Source organism: Oncorhynchus masou, chromosome 19, assembly GCF_036934945.1.
Source record: "Oncorhynchus masou masou isolate Uvic2021 chromosome 19, UVic_Omas_1.1, whole genome shotgun sequence".
Classification (NCBI taxonomy): domain Eukaryota; kingdom Metazoa; phylum Chordata; class Actinopteri; order Salmoniformes; family Salmonidae; genus Oncorhynchus; species Oncorhynchus masou.
In genome coordinates, this window is record NC_088230.1 from 9,003,865 (window position 1) to 9,019,211 (window position 15,347).

The 15,347-nt window shown below is 44.5% G+C and overlaps 1 protein-coding gene across 1 annotated transcript in view; it reads left to right on the plus strand.

The window, feature by feature from the left end:
* Positions 1–14,080, plus strand: part of LOC135505766 (visinin-like protein 1) — a 66,033-nt gene extending 51,953 nt beyond the window's left edge. The window contains exons 3-4 of the mRNA XM_064924890.1: positions 12,336–12,551; positions 13,180–14,080. Of these exons, the coding sequence (XP_064780962.1) occupies positions 12,336–12,551; positions 13,180–13,377 (414 nt within the window). The 3' untranslated portion in view covers positions 13,378–14,080. The remainder of the gene's footprint in view (positions 1–12,335; positions 12,552–13,179) is intronic.
* The last annotated feature ends 1,267 nt before the right edge of the window (positions 14,081–15,347 follow it).

Sequence of the window (15,347 nt, forward strand, 5' to 3'; positions counted from 1 at the left end):
AATGAAAAATGTTGTGTATGACAGAGACAGAGAGTCGCCATGGTACCCATCCAGGCCCTGGCATTATTGGCCATTAGGGCAGAGACTGGAAAGAGGGCAGGTCATCCATTTGGGCAGCCCAACCTAGGTGTGCGTCCCAAATTGTACCCTATATAGTGCATTACATTCGATCAGGGCTTATACGCAGTCCAGCCCTGTCCTGTCGGTTGTCAAAATACACTAACGAATGTGGGACAGGGTGCCAGCCAGGGTTGAGACATCATAGGAGCCTGTACAGAAGCAAGTAAGAAGTCTCCACAAATGTTAGTTTGTTGTTTTGTTGTTATTGTTGTTGTTACAGTATATATCTAGTAATGGTTGTGGCAGTATGATCCTCCTCCACTTAATATGCCACTAAAATAGCATTTGGAAAATATCATAACTGTTTCATATTATGTAGGCAACAGCAAAAGCTTTTTCTCTGAGAATGTTCTCTTCTTATCGTGGTTATGAGACAGTGTGTGTGTCAGAGAGTAGGGTGATATGCCTCAAGCAGGGCTGTTGTCATTCTGCTTGCATAAGCCTTGTTGCATCCAGAGCCTGATCATGGCCACTGCTGTTATGATAATGTGAAATGGCCTCCGTTGGGAGTGTGACTACATAGCTAATGTGGCCACGGCGAGCAAGGTCCCTGCATCTCTCTCGCCACTTCTCTCTCTTTTTACCGCTTCCTCTAACACCCTCCCTCTCTTATATCCAACTCCTCTCCCTCCCTCCCTACCCCCCTCCCTCTTTCCCCATCCCTCTCTCTCTCCCACTCTCTTTCAGATAGGGCGAGGACAGAGCAGAAAAGAGTGGAGGTGACAGCTTGTACTCTGATTATGAAGGCTTTTATGTTCCACTTAGTGCTGTGTGATTTGGGTTGTGTCTGGAGGGCTCTTGGCTAAGCTTGGAGCATTGGTCATCGCTGCTCTGTTCCTCTCTCTACCCGACAGACATCAACGTTTATTAGGCCAGCTGTGGCTGCCTGGGCCTACACACACACACGCACGCACGCACACACACATACGCATGCACGCACACTAGTACACACACACACACACACACACACACACACACACACACACACACACACACACACACACACACACACACACACACACACACACACACACACACACACACACACACACACACACACACACACACACACACACACTAAAGCCTCCCTGCTAGGATGCGGCTGCTGCCTGGTGGGGCAGCTTCTGGACCTCATAAACAGAATTACAGTGACCTCCAAAAGTATTGGGACACTGAACGTGTTTTTGTTGTTTTGGCTCTGTACTTCAGCTATTTGGATTTGAAATGATACATTGACTATGAGGTGGAAGTGCAGACTGTCAGCTTGAATTATTTGAGGGTATTTTCATCCAGAAATGGCTGGTAAATAATGTATTGTGTCATTTTGGAGTCACTTTTATTGTAAATAAGAATAGAATAAGTTGGATGCTAACATGACTACGGATAATGATGAGTGAGAAAGTTACAGACGCACAAATACCCCAAAAATGCTAACCTCCCCTGTTATTATAATGGTGAGAGGTTAGCATGTCCATTGGTCATTCAACAGCCAATCCAACTCAAAAGTAATAGACCTGTTGCCAAGACATTATGGGGAGGCTGCAGTATTGCTGTCAGATAGGAGAGCCTCATTATAGCTTGTATAATCTCTGAGCCTCTTCCAAGACAGGAGATAGAAACACAATCATCTATTAACAAAAGTTTGTCTTTTGCATAATGTCGGCTGGCTGTAGCATTTACTTTTAAATGGTTTTAATAGACAATTAATTGAGCACAATGCGCAACCAGTGTTTGGCACATGCTATAGGCAGCATAGGGCTTGTCCCCGACTAATAAAAAAAACTTGGTCGACCGAAAGTTGTCTGTTCTTTCAACCAATTGATTGTTCAATTTTTTTTACCTGCATTTTTCCATATATAGACACGCCCAATGTGTTTCAATAAAAGCAACTATATGCATCGAGCTTGTCTGACGCTTAAAGTTTTCTGTTCGATGAAATAAGACAAATGCCTGAAGATGGCGACAGAGATTGAAATAACCAAGAGAAGAAAAAAAACGTAACTAGACCCAACTATTCTCCTCACGCCCCTGCTGGCTTTTGCAGATTCTGCCATTATTCTCCTGAAGTTGACGGTAATATGCCACATTAGGAGTGAAGGAGTCGGCAACCATTCCCATGTGGAATGCCAATTTATCTTACCATCTCTACTGATCTGCGTGCCAGTTATGGTTTTCATATGCACACTCTCGTGAAACATTTTCATTTCATTTATAATAACGTCTTCATATCTCAAAATCATTGCCATGTGGTTAATCAAAATTCCATCCAAATCTAAATTAAAATGATTTACTAACCTAAAAACTTCTATTGTCATTGCCAACTATGTAAAAATATTGCAGCCTACAGGTAGAAAATATCCGAATTAAAAATAAAACAAATCCTATAAATCACATTGGCTACACCAGTGATGGAAAAAGGACCCAATTGTCATACTTGATAAAGTAAAGATATCTTAATAGAAAATGACTCAAGTAAAAGTGAAAGTCACCCAGTAAAATACTACTTGAGTAAAAGTCTAAAAGTATTTGGTTTTAAATGTACTTAATTATCAAAAGTAAATGTAAATGCTAAAATGTACTTAAGTATCAAGAGTATAAAAATAAAAAAGATTGAAAAACAGCTGTTGGCTATGAGCTTTGATGCATACACTAAAAGCAGTTAATTTTGCAGGTCTTCATGGAAGGAAACATCACATTTCAAGTATAAATAATTTCAAATTCCTTAAGCAAAGCAGATGGTCACATTTTCTTGTTTTTTATTTATTTACAGATAGCCAGGGGCAAGCTCCAACTCAGACATCATTTGCAAACGAAGCATGTGTTTGTAAGTCCCCCAGATCAGAGGCAATAGGGATAACCAGGGATGACCAAGTGTGTGAATTAGACCATTTCCCTGTCCTGATAAGCACTCAACATGTAATGAGTACTTTTAGGTGTCAGTGAAAATTAACGGAGTAAAGTACATCATTTTCTTTAGGAATGTAGTGAAGTAAAAGTGAAAGTAGTCAAAAATATGAATAGTAAAGTACAGATACCCCCAAAACTACTTAAGTAGTACTTTAAAGTATTTTTACTTAAGTACTTTACACCACTGGGCCATGGCTGAGTACTGGCACCTCAAAATTTCACAGTGCTTAAGCTCCTGTTCTTCTTATAGATTATTAGCCTAAAAGTATTATGGAGCTCATGCACCTAAATATAAACACCACCAGCACCCAAAATGAGTACTGGAACCTATTTCAGTCCAAGTCATGCACTGATAAGAAGTAATCAGGTAGGCCTATTTTACGACATTTCCACTGACATTTTTCCCTTTCATGCTGAGTGGTTATCGAAAGGGAGAGGAGCTAAAACGATTTTTCAAATACATTGAGGATCTATTGTTATTCTCAATGGATGTAAAAACAGACTTTGTTTGCTTGCTGTTTGAGGTGAAGACAACATGACTTTGAGAAGCTCTACAGGTCATTCATTAGTGGTGGTGCGTTAAGCCAATCAGAAATACTATCAGATCTCCAGATGGGCACATTTATATGTTGTAACGGTTTTCTTCCATTGAAGGAGAGGAGGACAAATGCAGCGTGGTTAGTATTCAACATGTTTAATAAGGACAATAAACGTGAACACTACAAAATACAAAACAACAAATGTGAAAAAAACAAAACAGTCCTATCTGGTGCATAGACACAAAGACAGAAGACAACCACCCACAAAACCCAGCACAAAACAGGCTACCTAAATATGGTTCCCAATCAGAGACAATGACTAACACCTGCCTCTGATTGAGAACCATATCAGGCCAAACATAGAAATAGACAAACTAGACATACAACATAGAATGCCCACTCAGCTCACATCCTGACCAACACTAAAACAAAGAAAACACAAAAGAACTATGGTCAAAACGTGACAGTACCCCCCCCCCCCCCCCCAAGGTGCAAAACCTGAACCTATAGGGGAGGGTCTGGGTGGGCATCTGTCTGCGGTGGCGGCTCTGGCGCAGGATGTGGACCCTACTCCACCATTATCTTTGTCCGCTTTAGTCTCCTCCTAGGAACGGCGACCCTCGCCGCCAACCTAGGATTGGAAACCCTACTAAATGGCCCCACTGGACTAAACAAACTCCTCTGGACTGAGGGGCAGCTCCGGACTGAGGGGCAGCTCAGGACCGAGGGGCAGCTCAGGACCGAGGTGCAGCTCAGGACCGAGGGGCAGCTCAGGACCGAGGGGCAGCTCAGGACCGAGGGGTAGCTCAGGACCGAGGGGTAGCTCAGGACCGAGAGGTAGCTCAGGACTGAGAGGTAGCTCAGGCTGGTTGGCGGCTCCGGCAGCTCCTGGCTGACTGACGGCTCCGGCGGACCCTGACTGACTGGCGGCTCCGGCGGATCCTGGTTGAATGGCGGCTCCGGCGGATCCTGGCTGAATGGCTGCTCTGGCAGATCCTGGCTGACTGGCGGATCCTGGCCGACTGGCGGCTCCGGCAGATCCTGGCTGACTGGCGGCTCTGGCGGCTACTGGCCGAGGGGCAGCTCAGGACCGAGGGGTAGCTCAGGACCGAGGGGTAGCTCAGGACCGAGAGGTAGCTCAGGACTGAGCAGCTCCTGGCTGACTGACGGCTCCGGTGGACCCTGGCTGACTGGCGGCTCCGGCGGATCCTGGCTGAATGGCGGCTCCGGCGGATCCTGGCTGAATGGCGGCTCCGGCGGATCCTGGCTGACTGGCGGCTCCGGCGGATCCTGGCTGACTGGCGGCTCTGGCGGATCCTGGCTGACTGGCGGCTCCGGCGGATCCTGGCTGATTGGCGGCTCTGGCGGCTCCCTGCCGACTGGCGGCCCTGGCGGCTCCCTGCAGACTGGCGGCTCTGGTGGCTCCCTGCCGATTGGCGGCTCTGGCGGCTCCCTGCAGACTGGCGGCTCCCTGCAGACTGCCGGCTCTGGCGGCTCCCTACAGACTGGCGGCTCTGGCGGCTCCCTGCAGACTGGCGGCTCCCTGCAGACTGGCGGCTCTGGCGGCTCCCTGCAGACTGGTGGCTCCCTGCAGACTGGCGGCTCTGGCGGCTCCCTGCAGACTGGCGGCTCTGGTGGCTCCTTACAGACTGGCGGCTCAGGACAGACGGGAGACTCTGGCAGCTCTGGACAGACGAGAGATTCTGGCAACTCTGGACAGACGAGAGACTCTGGCAGCTCTGGACAGACGAGAGACTCTGGCAGCTCACCATACCTACTGTGAAGCATGGGGGTGGAAACATCATGCTTTGGGGCTGTTTTTCTGCAAAGGGACCAGGACGACTGATCCGTGTAAAGGAAAGAATGAATGGGGCCATGTATCGTGAGATTTTGAGTGAAAACCTCCTTCCATCAGCAAGGGCATTGAAGATGAAACGTGGCTGGGTCTTTCAGCAGAACAATGATCCCAAACACACCGCCTCCCGGGCAACGAAGGAGTGGCTTCGTAAGAAGCATTTCAAGGTCCTGGAGTGGCCTAGCCAATTACAGAAAATTACAGGCCTCTCTCATCATTTTAAGTGGGAGAACTTGCACAATTGGTGGCTGACTAAATTATTTTTTGTCCCACTGTATGTAATGGGGAATTGTTGAACACTAACAATCAAACGCAAACATTTCACACAATGAAGTTATGAAACAATGAATGTGCTCAAATTGGCAGGAGAGAGCGCATTCTGGAGAGAGGAATGCATTGGGCATCTGGGTGCATCACCAATCCGACTTCTGCATTGGCCACGCAGCATTGTGATACAGATTTAGCAGACGTCAGGGTTTTCATAATTATTGCACATCATGGAGCAGTGCCGAGCTGTTATCAAGGTGGTGAGTTTGTGTTTTCTACAGGATGTACCGCCCCACCTACCGTCAACCAATCATGTCAATGCGGAGCAAAACAGAGCCCTCAGAATTGTAAAAAAATTGGTAGGCGCATGGCGATGCGTTGCGGAGTTCATTTTGGCCTCTGCACGCCTCTGGAGGCTCCGCAATTGTATCACACCCTGCACATGGAGCCTCCGACCACAATTTCGGATCAAGCATAAATGTACTTTTCGTCAAGGCATCCAGAATGGATTACTTGACAGAGATGGGTGCAAATATATATTTGTTACTGCTCGATTAAAACAATCTCGGTGGAACAACAGCCTCACGACCAAACAATCGACCAGTCAACTAAATTAGGGTCAGCCGTAAGGCAGTATGCATTTTGTGTTTGAAAAAGTCATTACAAAATATTTAAAAATTCTGCCCACACCTCTTACAGAAATGTGATCAAATTGGCTGTTACACATTTGTTTAGAAATGGACATGGTCTAGTTCCAACATTTCCAAATAATACACCAAATGAGGGCATTTTTGTTACCATAAAAGGTGAGTGGAGGGCGTGTTCCAGTGTTGCTGTAGCACTCGTTCATGAGCACACAAATACAGTTGAAGTCGGACGTTTACATACACTTAGGTTGGATACATTAAAACTAGTTTTTCAACCACTCCACAAATTTCTTGTTAACAAACTATAGTTTTGGCAAGTCGGTTAGGACATCTACTTTGTGCATGACACAAGTAATTTCTGCAACAATTGTTTACAGACAGATTATTTCACTTATAATTCACTGTATCACAATTTCTGTGGGTCAGAAGTTTACATGCACCAAGTTGATTGTGCCTTTAAACAGCTTGGACAATTCCAGAAAATGTCATGGCTTTAGAAGCTTCTGATTGGCTAATTGACAACATTTGAGTCAATTGGAGGTGTACCTGTGGATGTATGGATGTATTTCAAGACCTACCTTCAAACTCAGTGCCTCTTTGCTTGACATCATGGGAAAATCAAAAGAAATCAGCCAAGACCTCAGAAAAAAATTGTAGACCTCCACAAGTCTGGTTCATCCTTGGGAGCAATTTCCAAATGCCTGAAGGTACCACGTTCATCTGTACCAACAATAGTACGCAAGTATAAACACCATGGGACCACACAGCCGTCATACCACTCAGGAAGGAGACACGTTCTGTCTCCTAGAGATGAAAGTACTTTGGTGCGAAAAGTGTAAATCAATCCCAGAACAACAGCAAAGGACCTTGTGAATATGAAGAGGAAGCAGAAAGGTCGCTCAGCAAGGAAGTAGCCACCGCTCAAAAACCGCCAGAAAAAAAGCCAGATTACGGTTTGCAACTACACATGGGGACAAAGATTGTACTTTTTGGAGAAATATCCTCTGGTCTGATGAAACAAAAATAGAACTGTTTGGCCATAATGACCATCGTTATGTTTGGAGGAAAAATGGGGACGCTTGCAAGCTGAAGAACACCATCCCAACTGTGAAGCACGGGGGTGGCAGCATCATGTTGTGGGGGTGCTTTGCTGTAGGAGGGACTGGTGCACTTCATAAAATAGATGGCATTATGAAGAGGGACAATTATGTCGATATATTAAAGCAACATCTCAAGACATCAGTTAAAGCTTAGTCGCAAATGGGTCTTCCAAATGGACAATGACCCCAGGCATACTTCCAAAGTTGTGGCAAAATGGCTTAAGGACTACAAATTGGAATGGCCATCACAAAGCCCTGACTGCAATCCCATAGAAAATTTGTGGACAAGACTGAAAAAGCGTATGTGCGCAAGGAGGCCTACAAACCTGACTTCTACAAACCCGTGCTTCTACACCTGCATTGCTTGCTGTTTGGGGTTTTAGGCTGGGTTTCTGTACAGCACTTTGAGATATCAGCTGATATACGAAGGGCTATATAAATACATTTGATTTGATTTGACTCAGTTACACCAACTCTGTCAGGAGAAATGGGCCTAAATTCACCCTACTTATTGTGGGAAGCTTGTGGAAGGCTACCCAAAACATTTGACCCAAGTTAAACAATTTAAAGGCAATGCTACCAAATACTAATTGAGTGTATGTGAACTTCTTGTTCAACTGGGAATGTGATGAAAGAAATACAATCTGAAATAAATCATTCTCTCTACTATTATTGTGACATTTTCACATTCTTAAAATAAAGTGGTGATCCTAACTGACTTAAGACAGGGAATGTTTACTAGGATTAAATGTCAGGAATTGTGAAAAACTGAGTTTTGTATTGGCTAAGGTGTATGTAAATTTTTGACTTCAACTGTATAAATTTCACTCTGATTTATCAAGGAACTGATACATCAAGCTCAAAGAGTTTCACAGTCAGTCCTATCATCCTGGCCTCCTATCATCCTCTTTAGTGCTTTTACATAACTAAGTGTTTCATAACCTAACAGATTCGCACAGAGGAATAAGCTGAGGAAGGACAGCAGCAGACTCTCTCTCTTCCACCTCTCTCTCTCCCCATCCCTTCTCTCCCCACCCCTCTCTCTCCGTACCCCTCTCTCTCTCCCCTCTCTCTCCCCACCCCCTCTCTCTCCCCACCCCCTCTCACTCTCCCCACCCCCCTCTCACTCTCACTCTCCTCCCCCTCTCACTCTCCCCACCCCCTCTCACTCTCACTCTCCTCCCCCTCTCACTCTCCCCACCCCTCTCTCACTCTCCCCACCCCCTCTCACTTTCCCCACCCCCTCTCACTCTCCCCACCCCCTCTCACTCTCCCCACCCCCTCTCACTCTCCCCACCCCCTCTCCCTCCCCACCCCCTCTCACTCTCCCCCCCCACACCCTCTCCTCCCCCCTCTCACTCTCCCCACCCCTCTCTCACTCTCCCCACCCCCTCTCACTCTCCCCACCCCCTCTCACTCTCCCCACCCCCTCTCACTCTCCCCACCCCCTCTCACTCTCCCCACCCCTCTCTCACTCTCCCCACCCCACCCCCCTCTCACTCTCCCCACCCCTCTCTCACTCTCCCCACCCCTCTCTCACTCTCCCCACCCCTCTCTCTCCCCACCCCCTCTTTCACTCTCCCCACCCCTCTCTCACTCTCCCACCCCTCTCTCACTCTCCCCACCCCTCTCACTCTCCCCACCTCTCTCCACTTCTGCAGGACTTTTACTTTGGTTTGTTTCTTTCTTCCCGTCTCTCCAGTCCCTCCTGACTGAGCAGGAACAGCCAGACAGTGCCAGGCCATATGGAACAGCAGGGCCAGCCCTGTGAGGGAGTCAATTTGCATTTGTGCATGCTGTATCACAGTGTGCCTTACATCCTGGCAGGGTTACACAGGACTGGCCCAAGGCTCTGGTACACCCACAACACCCAGAGAACACCCAGGCTATCTGGGAACTGAAAGGCTGACCCCACAACTGCTCACGGCTCGCTCACTGTGTCTATCTATGTCTCTCCCTCTTCTCTCACTTTAATTCTCTCGCTATCTCTCTGTTTCTCACTGAGTACGACTGCATTCACACTAATAATTCGATATTAAACTGATTATGGCTCTAGGCCGAGTATGGCATTAGTCATCTTAACACTTTATTCTGGTTATCTTCATCAGCATAAGGTCATAACTGAAGTATGCATAAGTATGTATCTTAGAAATAGTTTTCACATACAGACTTTACAGACTTTCAGTATGTCTAAACCCAGAATCAAATAGGCTTCCTAAAAATAACATGGTCGCTGTGATATAGAACGTTTATTTTGAATGACGATTTTCTGCATTTACTAAAGTCCCATCAGGTAGCCTGATTTCGGGTGTATCAATTTAAACAGGATTATAAGTGTAGTTATTCTTGCAAAGCATGTAAAAGTTCAATCAAACAATTATATTAATCTGACTATTTACAATAATAGTATTATTGTGTGCATGTAACTGTACTCACTCTGTGTCATTCTGTCTCTTTCTCTCTATCCCTCCATCTCTCTTTCTCCCTCAATCTGTCTCTCTTTCTCTTCGTCCCCCTTCTCGCCACCTCCCTCTCTCTACCCCTCTATTTTCCTCTCTCTCCCGCCATCTTCCGCTTCCCTCTCTCTTTCCTTTAACTTTTAACTGCAGTCTGATCATTTTGCCACTGCGGCAGATTTTTTATGGTAGGACATTTCTGCAGATGGACAGTTTGCAGAATTCACTCCCCAGGACCATTGCCTTCTGCTAGCTGCCATTAGAATTCATAGCCTTGCCCTGTGCTCTGGGCTCTGTGCTGTCCAGATTTTAAACAGGGTGTGGGTTCTGGAAGTGTCATTATGCAAAGACAGGCAGCGAGTGTTAGATAACTTTTATTTGAAGGGTACCTTCATAAGAACTTCATGCATTTCATACATTCATTATATTCAAAGGAGTGAGTGTTATTGTTGTTTTTAGTGTGAGAAACAGCTACAGGACAAACCAGGGCAACACTTTGAAAACTATTTAGATCTGTAGGGATTTCTTTGGCAGTGGCACATCCCATTGTAAGATATGTGTTTTGAGAGCGGTGCAGAGCTCATATTCTCCAACACCTCTACTCCTGCTATCAGAGAGGGCACGTGGAAGGTCTGCTCTAATGAATTCGCCTTTTCCCCTGGAGAACCCAACTGAACCACAGCCTCCCAACTAGAATACAGCTACAGAAACTCATCATATCTTACATGGTGTTTCTTTACAGCCCATTAGCCTCTACCCTGTCCGTCTGTGTATTGTCCACGGAGACACTGTCTGAACCACAGTAGGTCCAGGAATAGGAAAATGGATGTCAAAAATTCTCCCAATTTTTAAAAATATTTTACAGAAATCCCAGTTTGAATATTCCCAGAATCAGTGTGGGATAAGCAGGAAATCCAGAATCCTTCAACCAGGATATATGGAGAAAAAAATCCTAATATGTGTTTATTTAACACTCAATAAAAGCAGCTTCAGTGAAAATGAGCTGTGTAAAACGATTCATTTTTTTTTTTAGAGCTTTTAAGGACATCATCCTCCTTAAAAACATGACAAATATTTTGATTTGTTAATGCTGTCCTTGTGATGTGATTATGAATGTAATTGGACTATAGTGGAAGTAGCAGTGGAAGATTTAGGTAGAATTCTAAATGATATTATCAAGCTTTTCGGGTTTGCACTCAACAGTGTATTGTTAATTACTGGGTGCATTTGTTGCAGCTGTGAGTTTGGGGGGAGGAACACTGAAGGGTCCACCCTTATTGTCACGCCCTGGTCTATATTTATTATGTTTATCTTCATTTATTGGGTCAGGCCAGGGTGTGACATGGGTTTATTTGTGGTGTGTTTCGTCTTGGGGTTGTGTGGGGTGTATAGCATAGTCTATGGCTGCCTGAGGCGGTTCTCAATCAGAGTCAGGTTATTATCGTTGTCTCTGATTGGGAACCATATTTAGGTAGCCATATTCTTTGAGTGTTTTCATGGGTGATTGTTCCTGTCTCTGTGTCTTCACCAGATAGGACTGTTTAGGTTTTCACGTTTCCGTTTGTTGTTTTTGTATTGTTCGTGTTTTTTTGTTCTTCAATAAATATGTCTCAAAAGTACCACGCTGCATTTTGGTCCGCTCCTCCTTCAACAGAAGAAAGCCGTTACACTTATGGGGAACAGGGTGCAATGAAAAGTGCACTACTTTTGACCAGACCTAGTGGGGAGCCATTTGAGCTGCAGACAACATAGCTTCTAAAGTAGGCAGGCAGGCACTGTTAAAGTCAGTGGCTGGACAAGTCTGCACTCTGAGTGCTTAATCATGTCGAAGCGCCACAATGTTTCCATCTCGTGAACAGAGGGAGCGTTCTGCTCTCTCCTCTCCCTTGTTCACTATCCACTTCTCTCGCTCCTTTCCTCCTTTTTTTCTATGCATCTCTCCTCTCCATCTCCCTCTCCCAGACTGACTATAAAAGCTTAGGTCTGCATTGCATCCCACTGCGGGTTCTCAACAATATGCTGTGGTGTCATACACGCTGAGTGTCAGACATACACTTACCCAGAGTCCCATGCATGCATACACACACACGGACACACACACGGACACACACACACACGGACACACACACACACGGACACACACACACACACACACACACACACACACACACACACACACACACACACACACACACACACACACACACACACACACACACACACACACACACACACACACACACACACACACACTGCTTAGTAGGATGGCGATCAGGCACATCATGTACTGTACAGTACTGTATGTGCCATGAACTAATGTCAAAGGTATGGACAGCTACGTGTGGTATCGTCTTGAATGATTGATGAACCTGCTTGTGAGGCTGGAGTTCCCCTTCTAACTAATACAAATGGGATCTCTTCTGTTCTTTTTCTCTGGCTTTCAGTTTTTCCCCTACGGAGATGCTTCAAAGTTTGCCCAGCATGCATTCAGGACCTTTGATAAGAACGGGGACGGCACCATCGATTTCAGAGAGTTCATCTGTGCCCTGTCTATCACGTCTCGAGGCAGCTTCGAACAGAAACTCAACTGGGCCTTCAACATGTACGACCTGGATGGAGATGGCAAGATCACACGAGTGGAGATGCTGGAGATCATTGAGGTAGAGTTTAGCCCGTACAGATTAAGCTTGAATCATAATCTGTGTCCCAAATGGCATCTTATTCACTACGTAGTACACCACTTTTAATCAGGGCCCATAGGGCTCTGGTCAAAAGTAGTTCACTCTATAGGGAATATGGTACCGTTTAGGATGCAACCAAATCTCTATGGTTCAGCTATTCATGTCATATGAGTTTAAGGTGTTGAAATATTAGTCATGGTTACGGGGTCTTTCTCAAAAAATACCTTTTGTTCTGCACTTTAGATTTGACTCTTCACAATCTGAATTTTTACATTTCCTCCTTTTTTTAACCTTTATTTTACTAGGCAAGTCAGTTAAGAACAAATTCTTATTTTCAATGACGGCCTAGGAATAGTGGGTTAACTGCCTGTTCAGGGGCAGAACGACAGATTTTGTACCTTGTCAGCTCGGGGATTTGAACTTGCAACCTTTCGGTTACTAGTCCAATGCTCTAACCACTAGGCTACACTGCCGCCCCTTTTGCCCTTTATGCACTTGTACAATAGGGGCCTTGAATACAAATCAGGTTGGGTTTTTCGGAGAACGTGTTTGACCTATAAATGTCTCGACTTGATGATTGAACTACAATTTCTCCCTCTCTGTGAAGGCCATCTACAAGATGGTGGGGACTGTGATCATGATGAAGATGAACGAGGATGGCCTGACGCCCGAGCAGCGAGTGGACAAGATCTTCAGCAAGATGGACAAGAACAACGACGACCAGATATCACTGGACGAGTTCAAAGAGGCAGCAAAGAGCGACCCTTCCATTGTATTACTCCTGCAGTGTGACCTGCAGAAATAAAGGAGAAGGGGAGCTTGAGAACCGCCACAGACTGCACAGAAGATTCATGTTCCATTCAGTTTGCAGCTATTTCCACTGAAAAAAATATGCTTGGACTACCTTTCAATGGATCCGCTTCTTGATGTTTGAAACACTTGTGTGCATGAGAATGTTATTTGCTAGAAACAATTTATACGTACATATACACACACATAACGAGCTACACACACCCCACAAGATACAAACAAACTGCACACTCACTAGATATTCACAATACGCACAAATATACAGATACATAAATATTATATTTCAATTATTTAAAATCAACTGCCAAAATGTGAAGTGTGCAAAGTATTTTCCATACACTCATTCCACTGGAGCTTGAGCATCAGTGATGTGCTATGTTGAATTACGCTACAACTTATTATTCTGAGTTTACTGACGCTAGCTACGTGTTTCATATATTGAGCAATGTCAACCAAGTCAAATTCCTATGGTAACGTAACTGTTTCTGACAAACCAAGTATCTATTCTTCTAAAAGATTAGATTTGGATAGATAAAGAGATGGATTAGTAGCCTATTCATCACAAACGTTTTCCTTCCAAATGTGCTTGTACTGTTGGTGAATATAAATGGAGTTCATTTGCATGCCTTTAGGTTTTGCCTTAAAAATAATCTCCTTATTTTGCATCCTATAAGAATAACGAAGACAAAGCTTGTCAACGAAATGCCGTTCAACAGTTAAACATCCAATATTTGAATATGAAAAGCATATGACAGTATAGGTCACAAGTATTGATGAATGGGATATATTGTTTGTGATTTGTCAAGACATTATTTTTGTGGGAGCATGTTCCTTGTAGATAATAATAGTTCATAATAACAATAGTAAACATACCCCTATTTAAAATCTACCATCTCATGAGAAGTATTTTAAATGAGATATTGAATGTTGCATATTTAATGACAAAACCAAAAGTCTGTATGAATACAAGAAAAATATTTGGCTGAATTGGACCGAAAGAAATGAAATACATTGAAATAAAACCACCTCATCAGTATTGTTGGAGGAAGTATAGCTTATGAGGCATAACTAATGAGAGGCAATGTAAAATCTATCTGAAAATTAGCTCAGCCCAATAACAATGTAGAGGTTTTAAGTGCATTTCATCCTACATATTATTGTTACATTTAGTTTTGGTCTATGTCATCACACCATCTCTTCAATGAAGATACAGGTTGCATATCAATGTGCTGTATTTAATGAAGTTCCTGTCATGAGTTTATTAATACCACTCATAGATATGAGGAAATGATCTAAGGCCAGAGCGACATTGTGTTAGACATTGATATTATCTCATACTGTTTGTCTCTTTCAGTTTAAAAAGGAGTGTAAAAAAGGAGCAATGTGTTGAAAGAACAAAGTGAATGCCATTCTTTATGAACCAAGCCAAGAGGACAAAAACCCTTCATGTTTTGGTAGGCTATACAGTTTGCCCAATGTGTACCCAACGACACGCTCCTCTTTATTGATCAACTTTTTGTACTTTTGTATTCCCCTCACTGAAGCATACACACTGTATAGTAGCTCATGTTCAGGTGCAGTGTATCCTGTCCTCCCATAAAGACAACTGCTTAGAAACAGCCCGAGACCCCTGGCCTGGTCCCAGATCGGTTTGTGCCATCTTGTCACGGCACGACATAGGAGTTGGCAAGACATCACAAACAGATTCGGCAGCAGGCTATTAGACCCCAGCTTGACTGGAAATATTAAGTAATTCACCTGTACACCTTCGTTGTCCCGGTACTGTGGATCTGTCTCCATACGATGGTCACACGCAATCTCAGACAGCTCTGGCCCGATTTGGACAAAACTTGGGTGAATAATGCGTCTTGCCATAGAGATCCAGCATTTACTAAATTGTGTTTGTCACACGATCCCAATCGGCCCAAGGGAGGGCGCTGTATCATTGGTGGGGGAGGACATGTT